This window comes from Pelecanus crispus, chromosome 3 (genome assembly GCF_030463565.1).
Source record: "Pelecanus crispus isolate bPelCri1 chromosome 3, bPelCri1.pri, whole genome shotgun sequence".
Lineage (NCBI taxonomy): Eukaryota > Metazoa > Chordata > Aves > Pelecaniformes > Pelecanidae > Pelecanus > Pelecanus crispus.
In genome coordinates this window covers 40,596,830-40,616,226 of record NC_134645.1, presented here as the reverse complement: position 1 = coordinate 40,616,226, position 19,397 = coordinate 40,596,830, and the positions used below count along the sequence as shown (strand labels likewise).

Genomic DNA, 19,397 nt, shown 5'->3' with positions numbered 1-19,397 from the left:
AGTTGAAGACAGTTTGGTCCCTGAGTAAATATCTCGAAAATGACGAAAATCTATACAGTTGTTCCCAAGGCCACCTTTCCCCACCACTATCAGCAGACAGTTATTGTTGAGTTGTAGGCACAAGCCATCACCAGCAAAGCATAATCCTTAAATTGGCTCATCATCATTCCAGTTCAGGCCAGGGCTTTCACGAAAGGGCTCCTCCTGTTATATACCATTGAAATGAATGTAAAACTGTCTGCCTTTCTTTTGGTTATGGACCTGCTTATGCTCCATGTCTTGTACATCAAAAAGCTTTCAATCAGTGTAGAAACCCTGTAACAAAGATGGATTATCATGATACATAATCCTTTCATAACAAAGTGGGACATTTAGTCGGTCTGTTGTTTGCAAGAAGTGGCTGACTGCCCGTTTCCTTGAGTTTCTGTCCACTTTGAGGTGTCAGTAATGCTGGAGCAGAGAGGTGATGAGCAGCTCCTTTCAGCTGATGAAAGTTGTTAATATAGCTGGCAATCAGTAGAGTGATCTCAAGAATCTATAACAGGAACATACAAAACTCTTTGAAAAATACAGTGATGTGTTTTGACTGCTGAAAAAATAGCTAACTTTTTAGCAAGTGACAATCACCATCAACTGGAAAAGTACTTGTACTTTATCAAACAAATTAATGATGGGGAGAGAGGAGATGCTTAATAGAGCTTTTTTCTATTGCTCCTTGCCAATAATGTAATGTTATTCCCATCAGTATGCTGGATACTTTGTCTTCCACAGTCTTCAATGATTCAAACAGATGGTTTCTTTCACTTGGAGAGAGATTTTGAAGTCCAAAAGATGCCGCTCTTAGAAAAAACTTTCATGATGTGTTCCTTCAATTTTGTTAGCAAATACCTAGTGCTCAGAGAGCTTTACTAAAGACGCAGGGTAGATAAAAGGAATAAAGACTTCTGGGAGCTTTTTACCATATTTTCTCTTTGCAATCCACACAACCTTGCCTATAAGGGCATGATCTGATGGAAACTTGGAACAGCTGTATTTTACTATGCTTATTTGTATGAAGAGTCGTATTTTGACCCAAATTTATATGTGCTATTTTGTATTCTGTTTCATAAATTGTTCTAACAGCAAAAGACTTCCAAATCTTTGCTTTTTAAAAAAAATGTAGTCAATCTTACCAGTGAAGGAGAGAATCTGGATTTAAAAAGCACGAAGAGTTTCTTTACCAAAGGTAAAAATATCCTAGGATGCTTAAGAAGCGACTGATCTTTCAGATCTTGTGTTCTAGAATTCCACTGTAGAACACAAAGGTACCTTCTTAAAAATTATCTCTGGTGCTGATCAAGCAAACAGACTACTTTTTAGTACTGCATATACTTCCTGTCCTTAACAGCCACCTTTGTCTTTCTGTGAAAAATGTGGAATGCTATAGACAGGGGCATGAAAAGAAAAGGAACACATCAGTATTGTCACTGTTAGGTCTTATATTACTAACTGTTTCGCTCTCTAAAACCATCTGGCAAAAGTCAATAATCTGAGAATGCTAGGAATACAGAAGGTGTTTCATCTTTCACATCTGTTAAGTATTACCCGCTAGAAAAAGTACAAAAGTAGCAGATGGTGGGAAACTATTTCAGGTAATATACCAACCTTTGGTTTTGTCATGGCAAAAAGGTGTTTTTCAGTTGATTTGTCCTTTGTCTGAGCATTGTTAACAACCAACATAAAATCATCTTGATAACCTCCGAAAGTCATCACACTCTTATATGTATATGTAACTGTTAATCGCTTAAAAAAGAAAACAGAAAAAAACCAAAACACAAAGCTATAAGCAGGACAATGAAGGAAAAGCAGAGTATGACAAATACTTCTTTTAAAAATATAATTACATGTGTATTTTTCAAAACGTTGTTGTTAGCCTCTTAGGAATCTTGAAATTAATTGTAGATTTTGGAATAGCTTCATTCAGACCTTCACTATGAGGAATTTCCATTGCAGATGGTAACTCTTGTAAGTTTGACCTCTGTTTCTATTCCAGATTAATTAGATCAAAGATATTATAAGCAGGTTTCAACTCAAGTGTGTAATTCAATTTACACAAGTCTTGACTGACTTTGAGAGAAGGTAATCTTAGAAATTCCATCTGAAATCGAAGCAGTGTCTAAACAAATTAAATGGCAGAGTATGAGACATCTAAAGGAATTTAATTCCAGGACTTCTTTTTGTGCAGTGATGTAGTTTACATACACACAAATGAAATTAAATTCTGTTCTCTTCTTTTCACATCTCTGATGAAACATAAATGCTCTTCAAGGCTCCTCTGCTTTCCATGCCTCAGCTCTTATTGTTCAGTGTTCCACAAAACACCACACCAGTGGCCTTTGAGTCTATGATTAGCATTTAATTTATCATTACGACTCATATTAATGTGCTGCAGATGTCCACATTTAAAATTCATCGGGAGATAGTATCTGTACAATAACTGACTTAATGTCCATCGGTTACTAAACCTCTCTTTGCTCTGATTTTGAAATAATGTTTTCTCTAACTAGCCCTTGCAACATAATTTCTGATATCCTTGATCCTTCCTACAGAAAATATGAATATTCCCTGGAAACTGAGAGTTTCTTGAACGGCAAGTAAGGCCTGCCAATATTGTAAACTGGCAGTGCTCTGCAGAAATGCCATAACTAGCTCTACGAGTAGATAGTGTTCATAGAGCTTTCTGCAGTCTGATGCAAGCTCATTTTGCTTGTTCCTTGAGCAGAGCTGCTGTTTGCTCTCCTCATGTTCTTTGTTTTACTATTTCTTTCACTGCACAGAAACATAATGAGGCCCGTATCAGTACAATTATAAAGTTGAGATTTTAATTTTCTGATATTCAGTATTAGCACTTGCTAATAGCACCATGCCATTCTGTTTCTTTGCAGGATATAAATTAAAGCAGGGATCTTCTCAGGCACTGCTTTTTTACACTGACTACCATGAGTCGTTTTCTGTGAAAACTTTTATTGCAAATCAAAGAAAAATCACAGCCTAAAATGACATAATTAAATAACACTGGGTTATATTACCTACTATTAAACAAAAATAATACAATGAAAATAACAATCTTTTAAAGTAACTGCTCTTTGCAGAGTGTATGTATTATGAATAATAATGGAAAATGAAGTCTCCAGGAAAAGAAAATTAATGTTATTGTAAGAACTGTAACTATGGATCTCCTGACATCTGAATGATTAAAACATTAACATTTCATTAAAAGATATGAGAATAGTATCTGATAAACAAAAATAACTTCTGTGTGAAGAATTCATTACTTATTTCTATTATTAGTGCTACTATAATGATGATAACATTAAAGTATTTTGAAAGGAAAGAATTTTTGCTTTAAGACTAGATAACTTAGCATGGAAGGCTAATGCCACCTTTTATGTAGTATGGTGGTGAATCACTCCGTATACTCAGTATTAAAATCTACTTTGACCAAAATTAAAAAAGAAATTTCACTTACCATAGAGCTGTAATCTAGGATGCTTATGCCGTCTTCATGTACAGCAAACCATATGAAGGACTTCTCAACTGAGGATGTTGCTAGAGGCTACAAGGAGGAATATTCTTTAATTACTACTTCAAAATGAGGCAATATGTAAATAATTATTAACTGACAGCTATTCTAGAGCTCTCTCCATCCACAGACCTTACTGACATTTACACTGGGAGAGAACTGATGTAAAGGAATTGAAGTAGCTGCCCAAAGCCATGTAGGCGGCCGGTGGCAGAACTATGAACTCAACCTAATACTCTTGAAGCCTCCCCCAGTGCTTAGTCCAATAAAATGTGGAGTCTCATTAATAAAATTTTAAAAAGTCAGCTGTTAAAGTTTGTTCAGCAGCACATATGTCATATGCAAAGAACAGAGTGCAGATAAGCAATTATATATACATACTGGGATTACCTAATAAAACATAAGGGGTGAGGTGACAGTTCTGTTTAACATAGCTGTTATTTGAATCAAGGGAATTAAGATACTAGTGGTTTAAGAGAAATTGAGAGAGGCCAGCACAAAAGGGAGTGCTCTAAATACCCTTAACAACATCTAATGTTTCTGCAAGGTTCAGCTTCCATAGCCAGTTAATGATGCCTTTTCAATATTCTACTAGTTATCGGGTAAAAAAAAGTCTGAAACAAAAAGGCTATCTCAAGCTAAGATATAAGAAAATGAAAAGATACCACCCAGATTAATAATGTAAAACAAGCAGTAAGTATATTGGAAAGTTACTATAATACTATACTTAGTACTATGGCTATTACATTTCACCAGTATATAGCTTAAACAAGTTAGTAATTTGACAAGAGATTCAATCAGCACATGTATAATGCACTAATTTTCAACAAAAAGGTATTACTATTTGCAAATTGTATTTATATTTAAAAAAACCCACCACTCAAACTCAGTAAAGTTTCTTACTTTTGCTGCAAACAATTTAGCACCAAAGAAAGACCATTTTCTGGCTACTGTGAGATAAATGCGCACACAGTCTGCAGCACTGTGCCCCCGGAGAGCCATCCATCTTGTAGACAATCGCTGACAAAGCTGTCTGTTGAAATGAAATATGTAATTTAGTTATTGAAAGGAATTTAAATGCTTACCCATAGCGAGTTTAATGAGCAAAAAAAAATCCATTTGTTAAAATGATAATTTAAGTTAATGCAACAACTATCACTTATACAGTATTAAATAAATCCAGAATGTCATTTAATTTTTTTATGCACATGAAAATTACGAAGTATCTTCTAATTTCTGCAACATTATGATTAAATATTGATGTAGCAGTTGCAGCATAAAGGGAAAAAGTCTAGTACAGCTTTTAATGTGTCTCTACAGATGATCAATCTACCTTTATCAGTACTCAACAGCTATGCCAGTTGTCATTCCAAAAATCCATTCAGCTTAGCACATATCTTTACCTGTGGCTAGTAGCAGATGTGGAAGACACAGCTTAACACTACACTTTTTTAGCGTATCTGGGCACTGCTACCAAAAAGGGTGCTTCTGATGCATGAAGTGTTCACACTGGCTCTTTTCTTTTGTGGCCCCATGGTGAGCTGGTTCAATAAAATGATCGTACGGAAAACTAATCCTCCAAAAAAAACCCCCAAAACCCCCAGAATACCTTTCTAGTACATTGACTTGCAGGAATGACTCACCTGGCAGCCACAGGATTATTAGATACAGCCCAAGAAAAGGCAGGACAATGTGTAGCAAAGGGAGATCTTTCTCTTGCAGCTTACTCTTACTGGAAGTTTATTAAGTCAACCTGCACCCTTAGCAAAATAATACAAGAAACAGGCAGGTATAGAGTGATTCTTTCCCTGCCACTGACTTCCACCTCTGGCAATTGGTAGTTTAGGGACCACCTGAACAGTTCAACAGGTGTTTGACTTAATCCTCCATGAATTAGTCTAATCTAGGACCTCTTACACTTTGTTCTCTGAAATTGATTGCATAACTTTCTATTTGTTGTGCATATACTTTTGAATTTCCCTATTATCTTCTGAGTATGTAATAATGTTACTTTATGCATAGGATAATAGCTTTAAACTTTCTCAGCCCTGTAGTGAAGAATGACAAAAACATTTCCATGATGTTTATTGGACTTCAAAATTGCTCTATCATTGACTTTGGATAATTTATTACACTGTTATGCTCTTCTTTATGTTAACAGGTGTTGATTGAAATGACTTGCAGATTATTCATTTTAAATTAAGTGATCCTTTACTAGCAAGTGCACTAAGTTAACGTATTGCCAATTTGACTGGCTGCCAGATTGCACATTTGACCAGCAAACACTCAGATCAGATCCTCATGTCCTTTACTTTCAGTAGTTCTTTAGTCTGTGCACAAGACTTAAGTTAGATTTGCTGAATAAGAAATACAAAAATTTCAAAATCGCTGGGTTTTGTAACGCTGTGTAGTAACTTGTACAACTTCTGCTGAAATGAGTGCTTAATGATGGTCCTCTGTTTAGATGAGAAATATACAGAAGGAATGGGTTCTTCAATTTAGCAAGAATATGAGTTGTAAACACAGGTTTAGGCAAATATGGCATAACAGTAAGTTGTACCTAATGACAATTTAAAACCTCCTCATTTCACTCCTAGATTTTTAGAGAACATGAATCGCAAAATACATCTCACCTTAATTGTTCCTCTGAACAGCCATGCCTGTATCTCTTAGGGTAGAATCTCTCCAAAACTTGTTTTAAGGTTTGATTGGACTTGGACTGGGAAGTGACTTGCCCCGCTGGCGTTGAAAAAGGCCGTTCAAAATCTCCAATCTCTACCTAAGGGAAAGACAATGAAGAAGAAAATTTTTTGTTACTCCAGAGTAATTTTCTAGCTTGGTATTATGAGCTATCTTTTCCTCTGTCTTACCAACTATAAAATGAAAAACAGTTTGTCAATTAATGTATATTTTTCACTGATATAAAAGTCATGCAAGTAATTTTATTTTTCTTATTTTGTATTTACCATGGAAAAAAGATAATCATCAAGTATAAATTGTACAAATATAATACTTACTAGTTCTGCTCTGAGACTGCTAGATCTCCAGCTGACACACAAGCCAGTTTAGATTTATTGAGTAACACCATCAACCAACTTTCTCAATAACCTTCCCTTGAGCCTTTAATTTTTTAAAAACAAAACAGATCTTATTGAGACCATGTCTAGTAAAGGAGTCCTGGGCTTTCATTAAACAGTTGTTACTTTGGTGTATTAACTTGCAGAAATTGCATAAGGAAGGGTGAATGAGGAAATGGTGCATGATTACATGATATTTAATCAAAGAGGGCCTGACTCTGGTGGAGGTAAAGCACATTTTATCTGTACTGGTGCCAACAGCAGCATATGCTGTAAAGCATTTCCACTGAAGTACAGAGTTAGCCTTACACAAAGATTCCAGCTCAGTCTGTTTCCTGCACTGTCACGTGTAAAAGGTGGAGGTCACTTGACTGTCAAGCAATCCCGGACCAGTTTCTTTATTCAAGTTTTTCATCTGTAAAACTGCTGTGTGAGTCATTAATGCACAAGGATTACCTGAGCTAAAAGCGCTGTCAATTCCATCGCTAGTTCTTTGTTTACGGGGAAGAGTCCGTTGACTATTTGATCATTTGTCTGATATACTAGCAGCAGCTTCTCTCTGTCTGTCTCCCCATGCACTTGAACCGAAAAATAAAGCCTACAGAAAAGACAGAAAGTTATTAAATAAAGAAGATAGGAAAATGCATTAGCCCTGAGGATTAGCAGTATCTGCTCTGAATGTGACATGTTTACGTCAGCGTCCAAACGCATCATCAGAGCAACACTTGTACTTGAACCAGTGAGCAAATGTTTCATTTCAGTCTTCTGAGTTCAGTGTTGGGTTTTTTTTTTTGCAGCCCTGCTCACCTCTTAAGAACTAGAAAAAATTAACTATAGGGTTTTTTTAAAAAATTCTCCAGTTACACCTGTTTACTATTTTTGTTGCAAGCTTTGACTCAGCCAGTATTTTTCAGATGAAGAAACTCTGCATAAATGAAAAACAAATCTTGGGACAAGGCAGAGATGTTACGCTTGCTATACAAACCTATTTTTGTAAGTAAGGCGGACAGTCCTTGTGCCTTCACATTTCCCAGGGTGTTGTTCTTTGGAGGCTTGCTCCCATTTTGAAATAATGTCACAGATCTAGAAGGAAAGCAATACAGAACTGACTTTGCCGTGTATTCCTCTTTGAAAACACCTTTGAATGGAAATTGTCTACTTATTTTAGTATCTTTTACCTATTACATATCAGAAACATACATAGCTTGAATTTTTAAGCTTACTGAAAGACAACGTTACTTGCATTTCTTAGTTGGAGCATTTAATAATTAATGTTTTTGTTGTTTGTTTATCCTGCAACACACACACACTACCTTTGGAAACGAGCCATAACATGCTTAATATGGAAATGCCAGGTTCTTGATTTAGCAGCAGCCAATGAATGTGTAATTATACAGAGTGAGTTGTTATATAATTAATCAAATGCCTTTGATCTCTGTCTTCTCTTTCTGCTGCATGCTGGAGTTTTTCAGGGTCCTTTCTAGTAACTGCTATAAAGTTTGTATGAAGTTTGTTGTAAAGTGCAGCAAGAGTGGTTCACAACCAGTGGTGTAGGTGGGTAGGTGGGTAGGTGGGCAGATGGGGAGGAGGTGGAACAGAGGTCCTGGGAGCCCTGCTGGGCTTCATGTCACTGCTCCTTCATAAAAGAGCCTTCCTGGAAGCAGTAATGTGACCAGCTTCTGAAGCTGCATTTACCAGGAAAGTAAGTATGTTTTTATACATTTTGCTTTCCATATGGTAATTATTCCAGTAGGGGAAGAGAGCTGATCATGATGACCCTGCTTTTGTTTGTCACTAAGGCCTGGTTGTACTGCAACTTGTAACTCAGCTGTGCATGTTGGCCAAAGGGTGCAAAAGAACCACTTGACAGAAGCACAAAAAGTTCATTATTCATTAGTTGCTAAAAAGCTTGAAAAATATCTAATATTTTATTAAAGTATAGATTATATTGCATTTTCCAATCTTTACTGCAAAGAATTTAATTCTAGAAGTAGAGGGAACTAAAATTCAGAAATGAGAACAATGATAAGCCAATCATTGGGAATTTCCTGAACTGAACCCTAATTATTCTGTATTTAGATAAGGAACCCTGTCTTTTTTTTCTTCCCCAGGATGTCCACCCCAGTATGAATGACTTTTTGGGCCTCAAGTTGTCATATTTTGGAGCTATACAAGGTATGTTAACTGAAATCTCTAAATGCATCTTGGACTCCAATTGTTTTTTAGTTTTAAAGGACTGTGATTAGTAACAGCTTATTTTTTTCTTTTTTAACCCAGCTGCTGCTCTATGAATAATATCAGTCTCCTCGACAAAGCTTTTAAATATAGTTCACTGAATGAATTTCAGCAATTGAAAAAGCAATTTTTTAAATCTTTCCTTTTACATTATGAGGAAAAAATCTAAAGACAGTTTTCAGCCTGAATAGTGTTTTCCTTTACATTGTCTGAAGAGAGCTCTGTAAAACAAAGATATTTTGTTGTTTTATATGCAGAGCTCATTAAAGGTTTTTGTTTACCTTGATGTTTCCTTGAAGACAGTGCTCTATATCCTTGCCAGAGGGATCATCAGAAAACAGTGCAAATCCTGACTGAGCTGGTTTTCTCATTCCTGTATCCTGGTTCAGGGTGTTCAGAAATTCCTCCACTGTGGTAGAGGCATCAAACCCAACAACCTAAAAAAGCAGCCAAAATGTATTTTGCTATCAAACTTACTAAAAGAACCCACCCCCTTGCCTTCCCTCTCAATCTAAGATATTGAAGGATAATACCTCTAGAATAATGGTGGCAATATTTTGCCATCCATTCCATCCCCTTTGAATTGTTAAAAAACTCTTTTCAGCCAGCTCTCACGGTTAGAAACACAAACCAGGATGTGAAGCAGTATGCATGGAAGCCCATGTAAAGTTTCCTACAGGCTTTGACTGATGAAGTCCCAAAAGAGTTAAGAATGAAGCTGTGTTTGTTCTGTAACAAATATGGTTATCCTTCATGACTGATAATGGGAGTTACAGCTGTGCTTCCAGGCCTTTAGTGAGGTATTTAACTTTCAAGATTTCTGATGAAAGGAAGTGGAATTTAATACCTTTCCCTGTTCTTCAGTCTAATTCGTTCATCTGGTGCTCAGGTTAAATAAGAAACAGAACTTCAGTATTTCTCACTCTTAAGAGGTTTTTTTTTTCCTTTCTTTCAGAGATTTTTCTCCAAACCTTTACTCTACCTGGTTCAGTTACCTTGTGCCTGCCATTGCTAGCACTGGCACAGGACAAAACTTGAACCGTGTTTACCTTAACAATTACAGTTCTGTTTCTGATATACTACTTCATGTATCTGCCAATAGCAAGGGGTTGGGAGGTTAGATTTCGTGGTCAGCCTGACGTTACCTGATATATGCCGTTCATGAAATGAACTGGAATACTGAAGGGCAGCGAATGGTGGTAGGGGTTTCTCAGAAGAGTGGAAAGGATTTCCATTCTGGAAGGTCTGGCTTCTCGGTCTCCGTTCTGCTGGGTACGCTCTACACATCGCTGACAATATATTGCATATTTCCCAAATTCAGTCCTGTGACAAGAAAAGAAATAAGGCAATTCTTCGGGACTGATTGAAAGGATAGTAAACTGTAAGTACATTTCTCTGGGGGGTGCCAAATGGGAGGAGCACTCAGATTTCACTCTGCGAGATTTCCAACACATTTTTCCATGTGGAATTATAAAGAGAAATAGTCCACTGAGACCAACAGAATTGTGCCGAAGATGAACATGGCTCAGAGCGTTTTGTTGAACTGCCATATTTTGGTTTTCATGGTTTTGCACTGTACAGCCAGAGTTCCACTGCAGAGTATTTTTCAAGACAAAGGATAACTTTCCCAAGTGATGCATAGAAGTAACAGGTACTACATTTTAGTAGCACTGGAGCACAATTCTACTCAGATTTATTTTAAAATATGTCAGAAGATCTGAAATATTAAATGAAAGATTGAAAATAAGGTACTTCAGAAAGACTAGTCAACTAGGTGGGTAATAATATTTAGGCACACCTGGAGTCTGCGTTCTTCTTTAAATGAAGTTTAAGAAGCCAAAGGAATGGGTGCTGGGGCAGAAAGAGTCCAACGCAGAGAGCCAAGAGCTGCAAGCCCTGGACAAAAGGAAGACATTCACTGTTTTAAACATCTTACAAAGTAAAACTTTCTGCTGTGGCTGCTGGCCAGCAGTGCAGCTTACTGTGCCAAGCTGAGTAACAGAGAGCTGTAAAGGGGAGTAAAAGCAAGAAAACACAGAAAAAAAGCTGAGTAAATAAGCATGTCACCTCATCAGAAGGCCAAAATGCTCTCTTTCTATTTACCTGTGTACAGCAAGTTTCTTTTGGGGCTGGAAATGGGAAAGCAAATCAGTTTGAATAAAAAGCTGTTAATACACAGGAAAAAAATACTAAGGTGGCAAGGCCAAGCACTAAGAAAAGAGGAGAACCCTGTGCAATTTTAATTCATCTCTCCTGTTACATATATTATGAAACAACCCGTAAGACAGTTTCCTCCTACCAAGTAGTTGGTAATATTGAAAAAACAATTATTCAATATTTTGGTGTATTTTCATTGCTCAGTATGTATCCATAGGCTTCACTTAATACAGACTGCTCTCATGTACTCTAGATATAAACTTACAAACGTTGCAACTACTTTTCTCACAACTGTATCAACGCATCATACTGAAATTTAGGGGTTTATCTATCTTGATTTATCTGACTTGCCCAGTATTAAATAGAAATTTGACAGCACAGGCACAGATACTTCTTTTCATCAAATACCTGTACTTTGATGGAGGATAGCATTGGCTCTGTTTCAGGAAGACGCTGCAGTAGAAGCAGGTGTGGGAGACTACAGCATTAATTTAGGACTTAAAATAATTAGTGTGAGGCTATAGACATTTTGCTGAACATGGTAACCCTTAAAAATCATGCCAGTGGATTATGATAGCAACAAGTTATTTATCTGTATCAGAGGGAAGGCCTTGCTAGTGGTACGAAAGTACCAAAGAAGGATTATGGTTAAATTCCATCAGCCATATGTAACTTCAGTGCGTGCTAAATGACATGAACATGCTATGTCTGTTACAGAAGCTTTGTGGATGTTTTAGCGATGCACACATACTGGCCATATCCCAGATACGGGCTGTTTCTAGATAATAGTTATGTCTGCTGGTCACGTTCTACTTTCTATGGCAAGAGAAATGTGTTTATTACAAAAGCCTTAATATGGTAATTTCCTTTCTCATTTTCTGATCCGTCTCATAGTTCTGCAGGTATTCCTCCTTCGTATGTACTATTGTTCCAGTTCTGTTAATTCTACAGAAACTCTAAGTATTAGCTTTCCTTTCAGTTTCAGTTCATTTAATTGTTACATATTTGGATACCAGTGAATAGCTGGCAATGGACAAAGGTGAAGAATTTTAAGTATGTATTTATCATCCAGCATGCAGGGTGCGTGCAGAACAGCATGACATACAAGAGGGGACATCTATCCAAAACCCTGAGCATATCTGAGATTTCACAACATGGCACTATGGCTTTTCTTCACACTGATGCTATACAGACATCTGCTATGTGGTTTAGCCCACCAAGCTTCCTGATGCAGCACCTCTAAAGATGCAGTAAAAGAGAATGAGGTTCTGTACATGATGTCTTACTTAACACTTTACTTGAAGATAGCCCACTGTATGTCCAGCCTTTAAAAACAGCACAGGCACAGATACACCCTGTCATCAGATATAAGTACTTTGATGGAGGACAGCATCAGCTCTGTTTCAGGAAAACACAGTAGTAATAAGATGGTATTTCAGGTTTTTATCTGATCTTAAGTAAGCAAATGCTACAGAAGTGTGGAGCCCCTTTACCATTCTAAACAGTCTGAGCTGTTGAAATAGAAACCATTAGAATAAATACTGCATTACCTGTACTGGTCCTGCCTGGTTTTGTGGATGTCGACGTCTAGTCTGTTTAATAAGCTGACAACAGATCTCATTTTGAAGTTCAGGATGTGTGAGGCAGATCTGCAAAGCGCTTTGGGCCAAAGATACGTGGTAATCAATGGCAGGAGAGTCAACTGCAGCATTTATAAACAACTGGCAGGTCTAGATATAAAATAATAAACCAGTGAGTTTATTATCTATCAAATCTTTTAGATGTTCTGTATAACAAAAATGTGCTATAATTGAGGTCACAATTACTTAGTTTACCCCTAGACTAAAGAAACCCTGCTGGCCCTGCAAATAGGAGTGAAAAGGGACCAGAATGGCGGAAAAGCTATACAGAGAGACTTAAGATAAAAACACCTCTTAAAAAACATGCTTTTCACTCCCTATCTAATGGAGTGAGCTCTAGCAGGAGTTGCAATAGTTGTGGTGGTAGGCAAGTTTAAGGACATGCTGAACATAGCTTATCCCTGTACAGGACTTTAAAATGCGAGGTGTACAGCTCTCAATGGCAGCCAGTGTAAAACGCTTGTACAAGTAGTGAGCACAACACAGCAGAATATACACAGACAAGAAAGCCGCAACTTGGAGCCATTTGCTTTACGTCTTGTCTTTCACTGGTATTTTTACTGTGGGTAAGTATAACCTTTCCTGTCCCCAGTACTGTCTTAGGAAAGTCAGGTGTTAATCATTTGTTGTGCTGTATTAGAAGAAAGCTTACATATCACTCATTGCATTTACTCCATATAATAGTTGAAGAAGTTTCAAGGTATATAAGCAAAATACAAGAAATGGATGGAAGCCCAAATCTATTTTTAGTCTATCTGAAAATATGTGGAGGCACAGGACTAATTTTTATCAGCAATGGAATAACTGAAACATGGCTTGATCTGTTTCTAAATCAGTTCCCTACCTGACTTTTAAACTGATTTATACAAGGTTTCAATAAAGGTCATACAGGTCATCTCTTAGTTATTTATTTTAGGCAAGTGTCTGTGATTTGAATTAGGTCTGAAATATATTTCAGAAAGTGATTTCCAAATAGATATAAATTTATTTTTATCAGAGAAGTACATTCCCTTTAAAATTTTCATGCTGCAGGATTGCAGAAGATAAGATGAATGTACTTCTTTAAAGTGCTTCAAACATTTCAGAGAAACAAGCTGGAAAGTTTGCCTAAAAGTAGCTGTGACTAAACGTATGGTGCTTGTCTTGAATTCCTTTCTAGATCCGAACCATTACATCAAAATTATCCAGATATTCACAGAATTTGGTCTTTAGACTTGTATAAGTTCTGTGGAGACAGTTCATTTATCCAAGCTCCATTGCCTTCCAACTTGTAATCTGAAATAATCCATGATTTGCTTAAACTTAAACTTTGCTTGGTTTTTCGTTTGATGTTTAAAATGTCTTCTAGATGACTTAAATATACCTACAACAAAACTTGTGCCTACCATTTGTTCTTCCTGAAATCAAATTGCAAAAGTACTATTTCAGATACAGTTCTCTGAATACAGAGATCCATCCATGCTGTTAGGTTCTCTGGGACTTACGAACTTCATGATGAAGTTATCATCCATGATGGCCATGGATTTTTCTACTAACTTGCACTTTATCAACAACCTCAGTAGGAAGGCCAAAAGCTGAAGCCTAAGCTGCTCCCTGACAGCTAAAAGTGATCTCTTTACACTGGAAGTGATTCTCTTTGATGAAATAATATGGGGACATTCTGCTACTATCCATTAGCTACCTCCACTAAAGATAAGAGTAAACTTCTTTTTTTTTTCCTTATCTGTTGAACATCTCTAGTAAGCCAACTAATAGCCATTCTTCAGCTAAGAGTTAAAATAGTAAGTCAGTTAATAAAAAAGGCATCTGCTATGGTTTTACCTTAAATAATTTAATTGCTTCAGTTTGCAAGGCTTCTGATGGCAATGTTGTAAGAGGGGAAGCAATTCCTTCTTTGCTGTGGCAAAGGGTAGGATGTCTCCAAATCTGAGAAGCTGAACAGATAAAATATGTAGGTTTTGCAATTAATTCAGTTCGTAAGTACATTCCGTAAATAAATATTAGAATATTAGTATGTTGAAACAAAAACAAACTTACTGGTATCACCTTCCATATTTAATAATTTGCAAATAAGTTGTTCAAACTCAGATCCAACATTTACACTGGTACTTCCAGCTGCAACTGTGAGATGGTAACACCACATGTCCTAAAGCAGATAAACACACAGCAGCTCACTCATTCTGTGTTGGAAGGAGCTGCTTCATCAAGATTTTGCTCTCAACTTGAAACACTGCCGTATGCTCCTGTTGAAGCCCAAAGGAGTTTGCCTTTGTTTGAATACACCTGCATTCACACAGTCTCTATGTTACAAATACTAAGCAAGGAAGATTGGACAGGGCTCCCTTCAGAAGTCTTTTACCCTCAGAAATCATGGCATTCTTCCTTTCCTCTTCAGAAAGCCTTTTTATCACTGCCAGTTCCTGCTAACCTGGGGATAAGGCCAGAAAGCAAAACAAGGTCTACAAGATTACTTGAGAACAATGAAGCAATAATAATAAAAATGGTTTTAACCATACCTCTCATTTCTCTTTCACTTCAGTAGGGCAGTCTTCCCTACTGTTAGTCTTACCAGTGAAAATGGATAACAGTATCCCAAAATCTCTCAGGAAGGTCTGCTACAGTTTTGCCTACAAGTTAGTGTAATGTGAGCAAAATTCTCCAGTTACAGTATATTTGATATTATGCACCATCTCCTTATGTAGGCAAGCCTGCTGCTTATTTTCACCTATTTTAAAAAGGATTACCTATCATAGCATTGGTTTGCAGACAAACTCTGACTGATGTTAATGAAGCAGGACATACATATCCTTGCATATATCAAACTACAAGCCAGATGACTTGTACGTCCTCTTCCTTCTCCTCTTTAAGAAATATTCATATCACAGCATCATACTGATAGATGTGTTACTGAAACTCAATAAAAAAGTCCTTTTATTACCTTCTCATGTTTGGATCCTATAAGAAGATAGGTGGGTCCTTGATCTTTGGGGTGGATAACAACCGTGTAATGTGTTGATAATAAACTGCGACCACTAGCCTCATAATCTTCATCAGAATCGCATGATCTATCAACTTCTTCAACCTTCGCCTCAGAAAGTTTGATTTGCCCAAGAGGAAACTAAAAGTTAATATCAGAAGTGGTGAGAGAACAAATATTTGCTTCAGTGCACATGAATTTTATATTTCTTATTGTACAAATAGAAAGAAAAACGTGAACTACCATCAATACCCATTTGTATGTATTCATTTTCAGTCCTGCCAAGGTATGTCAGAGAAGCCAGCTGTTGCAGACAGCAGCAGAAGAATGATATGTGCCAAAGTCTGAAAGTGAGATTTTAAAAAATTCTCTTCCAGGTCGGCTGCTGTACCTAGTTAATGCAATAAATGTCTATTAGGGCGAGAGAAGGAATTCTTCAGAGTTTCCACACCTGGTTCCAAGCAAAACTTCCCTGGGTCAAGCCTAATCTTGTCATTTCAAAGGACAGCAGTGTAGTGTTGACGTATTTATTTTGTTCATGCTATAAATTCACAAAGTACATTTTTTGTGTGGTAGACCTTCTCAGTTGGTTTCATTCTTCAGCCTGACAGATCACAGTACTTGAGTCTTAAGTTGTATATGTAGTTATGATCATTTATCAGGAAATATTTTATATGAAAAGCCGTTCAAAAGGAAATTTTCACAGAAGTAATTATTTCATAGCCATTATCAACAGGAAGGCACAACGAACACAAATACAGCATGCTACTGTTTCTGTGTTGTTTGTGATGTCTAGCAATGCTTAGTGATACAGCAGAAAGAGAGGGATGTTTCCCTTTAGTGGAAGGGTGGTTTGGCACTGCAGTAACTAGCATCTTATTTGTGCCACATTCAAGTGTAAGCCTGAAGGTGTCTTGAAATACCAACAACGGGGAAAAGTATATGAGGCTGACTCTTAGCTTCTCAATAATACTCTTTAAAAATTGAAAATACGACACTGGAGGGTAGCTGGGAAGTTTGACTCAGTCTAGGGTGGGTTTCTTGAATAGAGATTTGATAAACTGAGCAGTTAATAACATAATCATTTTGAAGAAAACATCACATAGTGGTGGCTCTTTGTTCCAGTGCTCTCACTAGAGAGGCTTAAAGATGCATGTGGTGATTTGTATTTTCTGTGGTGCTTCTGAAGTATTCAACTTTTTGAACAAGATAAGATTCTGAGAATCAAGAGATGTCATTTCATATACAAAGAGTCGAGACTGATTTATTCACTAAGTTTAACTAAAACACAGATGGCTAATTTTTTAATTTGAATGCCATTTTGAAAGGAAGCCACTTAAATGGACTCCATTACTATGCTTAACCACTGCACATTGTGTAGTTTGTTTCTGCACGGTCACATTCAGCTGCAGCAAACATGTTTTTAATTAGCAAATTGTTGACCATTAGAAATGAATGAGCTTTGAAGAACTTTTCGTACCTATTCTGCTTACAAAAGCTGAATTCTTATTCTATTACAAGGTTGCAAATTAGTTTCAATTTTGCTTTAAAAGGGCAGCAAAACTTGTTCCAAATGTGAGGGAAATATTCACAAGAATGCAGCAAACTTCTTAGATGCTTCTAGAGGGCATGCTAAACCCCCCAAAATTTTGAATGGTAAAAATGTGTAAGAGATCTCTTCATAGGAGAAAATGCAAGTTAGTTTTAATGTCTCTGAAGATGAGCTAGAGATTAATACTCTAGTAATTTGATTCCCCAGTCCTGTATTACACATTTAAAGAGTAATTAAAATAAAATGTTTTGCTGGATAGTTACTACTATCTTACTCATATAGTTCTAGAAATAAGGTTTAGTTCAATGTTTAAAAATGGCTAAAAAAGGATAACAAAGGGAATAACTAGCTTTGTACAGAGGCTACAAATTGCTGGGTCCACTATGATTATTTGGCTAGATCAGAACTAATAAATGGGATTTTCTGTATTTTTTGAACTGTTATGGGTTAGAATGGCTCAGTGGACTGTTACCATTTTGTCAAGTGTCAGCAGTCTTACTAGAGCTAAGTAATAAGTGTATGAATCAAATATTCATAACCTTAGCAATATTAAGAGGAATTCTTGTAGACGTTTACAAAATCTTGTTCCTCCATTAAAAAGATGTTTCTTGATGACAAAATGCAATGCCTCGGGAGCAAAAGAACAGGTGAAAAGTATGACAAGAGGTGTCCTTTGTCCTGTCTCTACATAAATATGACTGGAAATATTAGGACTGACAATATTCAGAAGTGTGGGTAGAGAACTAAAGGTCAGGCCCGATGTGGAAGTGTTAGGTCTTGCTTGCTCTTAGCTCCTTGTGTCCTGCAGGGTATGGGATGTTTGGAGGTTAACTTAAAGCTGACTGGATCCCATTTCTTCCTTTTCTTTCTCAAACAGTATTTTCCCTAGGTTTCAGAAATAATTTTCTCCTCCCTTTCTCTTGCCATCTTCCATCCCCATTTCTGTGCACCTCACCAGTTGTAGACAGTGAGCTCTTTTTCCATAATTCTGATGGAGAGTGGAAAAAGATCCTCCCCCCCCGCCAGACACACATCTGCAAAGCAGTAAACTCAGCATCCTGCAAGCTTGCTTTTTTTTTTTTTTTGCCTTTCCTGGAGCACTGTGGAGGCACAGTGACATACCAAAGAACAGGATTTGGAAGTCAGTTGAGGGATAAAAAGAACATTTAATTTCTTGAAACTTGCAGTCACTGCCCACTGCCCACTGCCCCATACATTAGAAAGGGTCAGCTTCCAAAACTAGATGACAGCCAAGTCTTTTCTGATGAGTCTCATGCCTGTCAGAAAAGGGAGACCTAGGCTATCAGCAAATCAGCGTCCCCCTTCGGCTAGGGTAAGAAGATGCATAATATGTATCATGTCCTGTAGGAGAAGGAGACCAATGGGTGTGCCCTGGATTACTGTCCACTGGATAGGAGCCTCCCAATCTGACAATCTGTGAAGTCTAAATGTTTGGTAATCAAGATAAAATGGGCATATACTAACTACCTAGGCCAACTGTACCTTAATAAACCTTATTGTTTAAAGTCTACTTCAGTATGTTATCTTCCATTCACTGAAGAAACAAGTAAGGGACCTACCTTGTCTTCTTGATTACGGAAATAATACAGAATTTTTCCAACTAGGGTACACCAAACTCTTTTGGAATATCCATGTTTCACCTGAAATTACAGAACATTAGGAAGAAGCACAGCCAGAGAAATACAGACTACACTTTGGTGATGTTGGGAATAAATGCCTTGGCTCAAATTCCTTTCCACATTACTAGACAAATAATTGAAACTGCATAACTCTATTAAGGGCATAAGAATTAAAGCATTAGATAGTGGTCCAAAGCCCAATAAAGCCAGTGTGAGTTTTTCATTTGGCTTTGGATCAGGCCTAAGGTAATGGAAGCTGAGGAAATGAAAGAATTGAAAAATTCCTTTTATACAGTATTTTTATTTTCTTGAAATAATCTGTCCCAGTGAATAATACTGAAAAATAAAGCACTCCACCGAAATAAGTTAGGTCAGTTAGCTACTGAAGCTTGTGCATGTGTCACAGTACTGTGTTGAACTAGAATACCACTGAAGTGCAAATGGAGAACTCAACACAGGAACTAATGAGTTTAAAAGACAACAAGAAAAGCCAAATCAAATCAAACAACCAGAATAAAAATATTGCCCAAAGTTGGTGAGTTGCTAGTCCTTCTGGA

At 37.0% G+C, this 19,397-nt stretch overlaps 1 protein-coding gene across 1 annotated transcript in view; it reads right to left on the bottom strand.

Moving 5' to 3' along the window:
* Positions 1-352: 352 nt before the first annotated feature.
* The window catches only part of PLEKHH2 (pleckstrin homology, MyTH4 and FERM domain containing H2), a 55,360-nt gene continuing 36,315 nt past the window's right edge, over positions 353-19,397 (bottom strand). Inside the window, exons 16-30 of the mRNA XM_075707830.1 lie at positions 18,781-18,861; positions 15,610-15,789; positions 14,709-14,817; positions 14,493-14,605; positions 12,582-12,761; positions 10,673-10,770; positions 10,020-10,197; positions 9,156-9,311; positions 7,625-7,722; positions 7,096-7,237; positions 6,196-6,341; positions 4,466-4,595; positions 3,509-3,595; positions 1,645-1,782; positions 353-535 (exon numbers count right to left, since the gene is read on the bottom strand). Coding sequence (XP_075563945.1) covers positions 353-535; positions 1,645-1,782; positions 3,509-3,595; positions 4,466-4,595; positions 6,196-6,341; positions 7,096-7,237; positions 7,625-7,722; positions 9,156-9,311; positions 10,020-10,197; positions 10,673-10,770; positions 12,582-12,761; positions 14,493-14,605; positions 14,709-14,817; positions 15,610-15,789; positions 18,781-18,861 — 2,019 coding nt within the window. The remainder of the gene's footprint in view (positions 536-1,644; positions 1,783-3,508; positions 3,596-4,465; positions 4,596-6,195; positions 6,342-7,095; positions 7,238-7,624; positions 7,723-9,155; positions 9,312-10,019; positions 10,198-10,672; positions 10,771-12,581; positions 12,762-14,492; positions 14,606-14,708; positions 14,818-15,609; positions 15,790-18,780; positions 18,862-19,397) is intronic.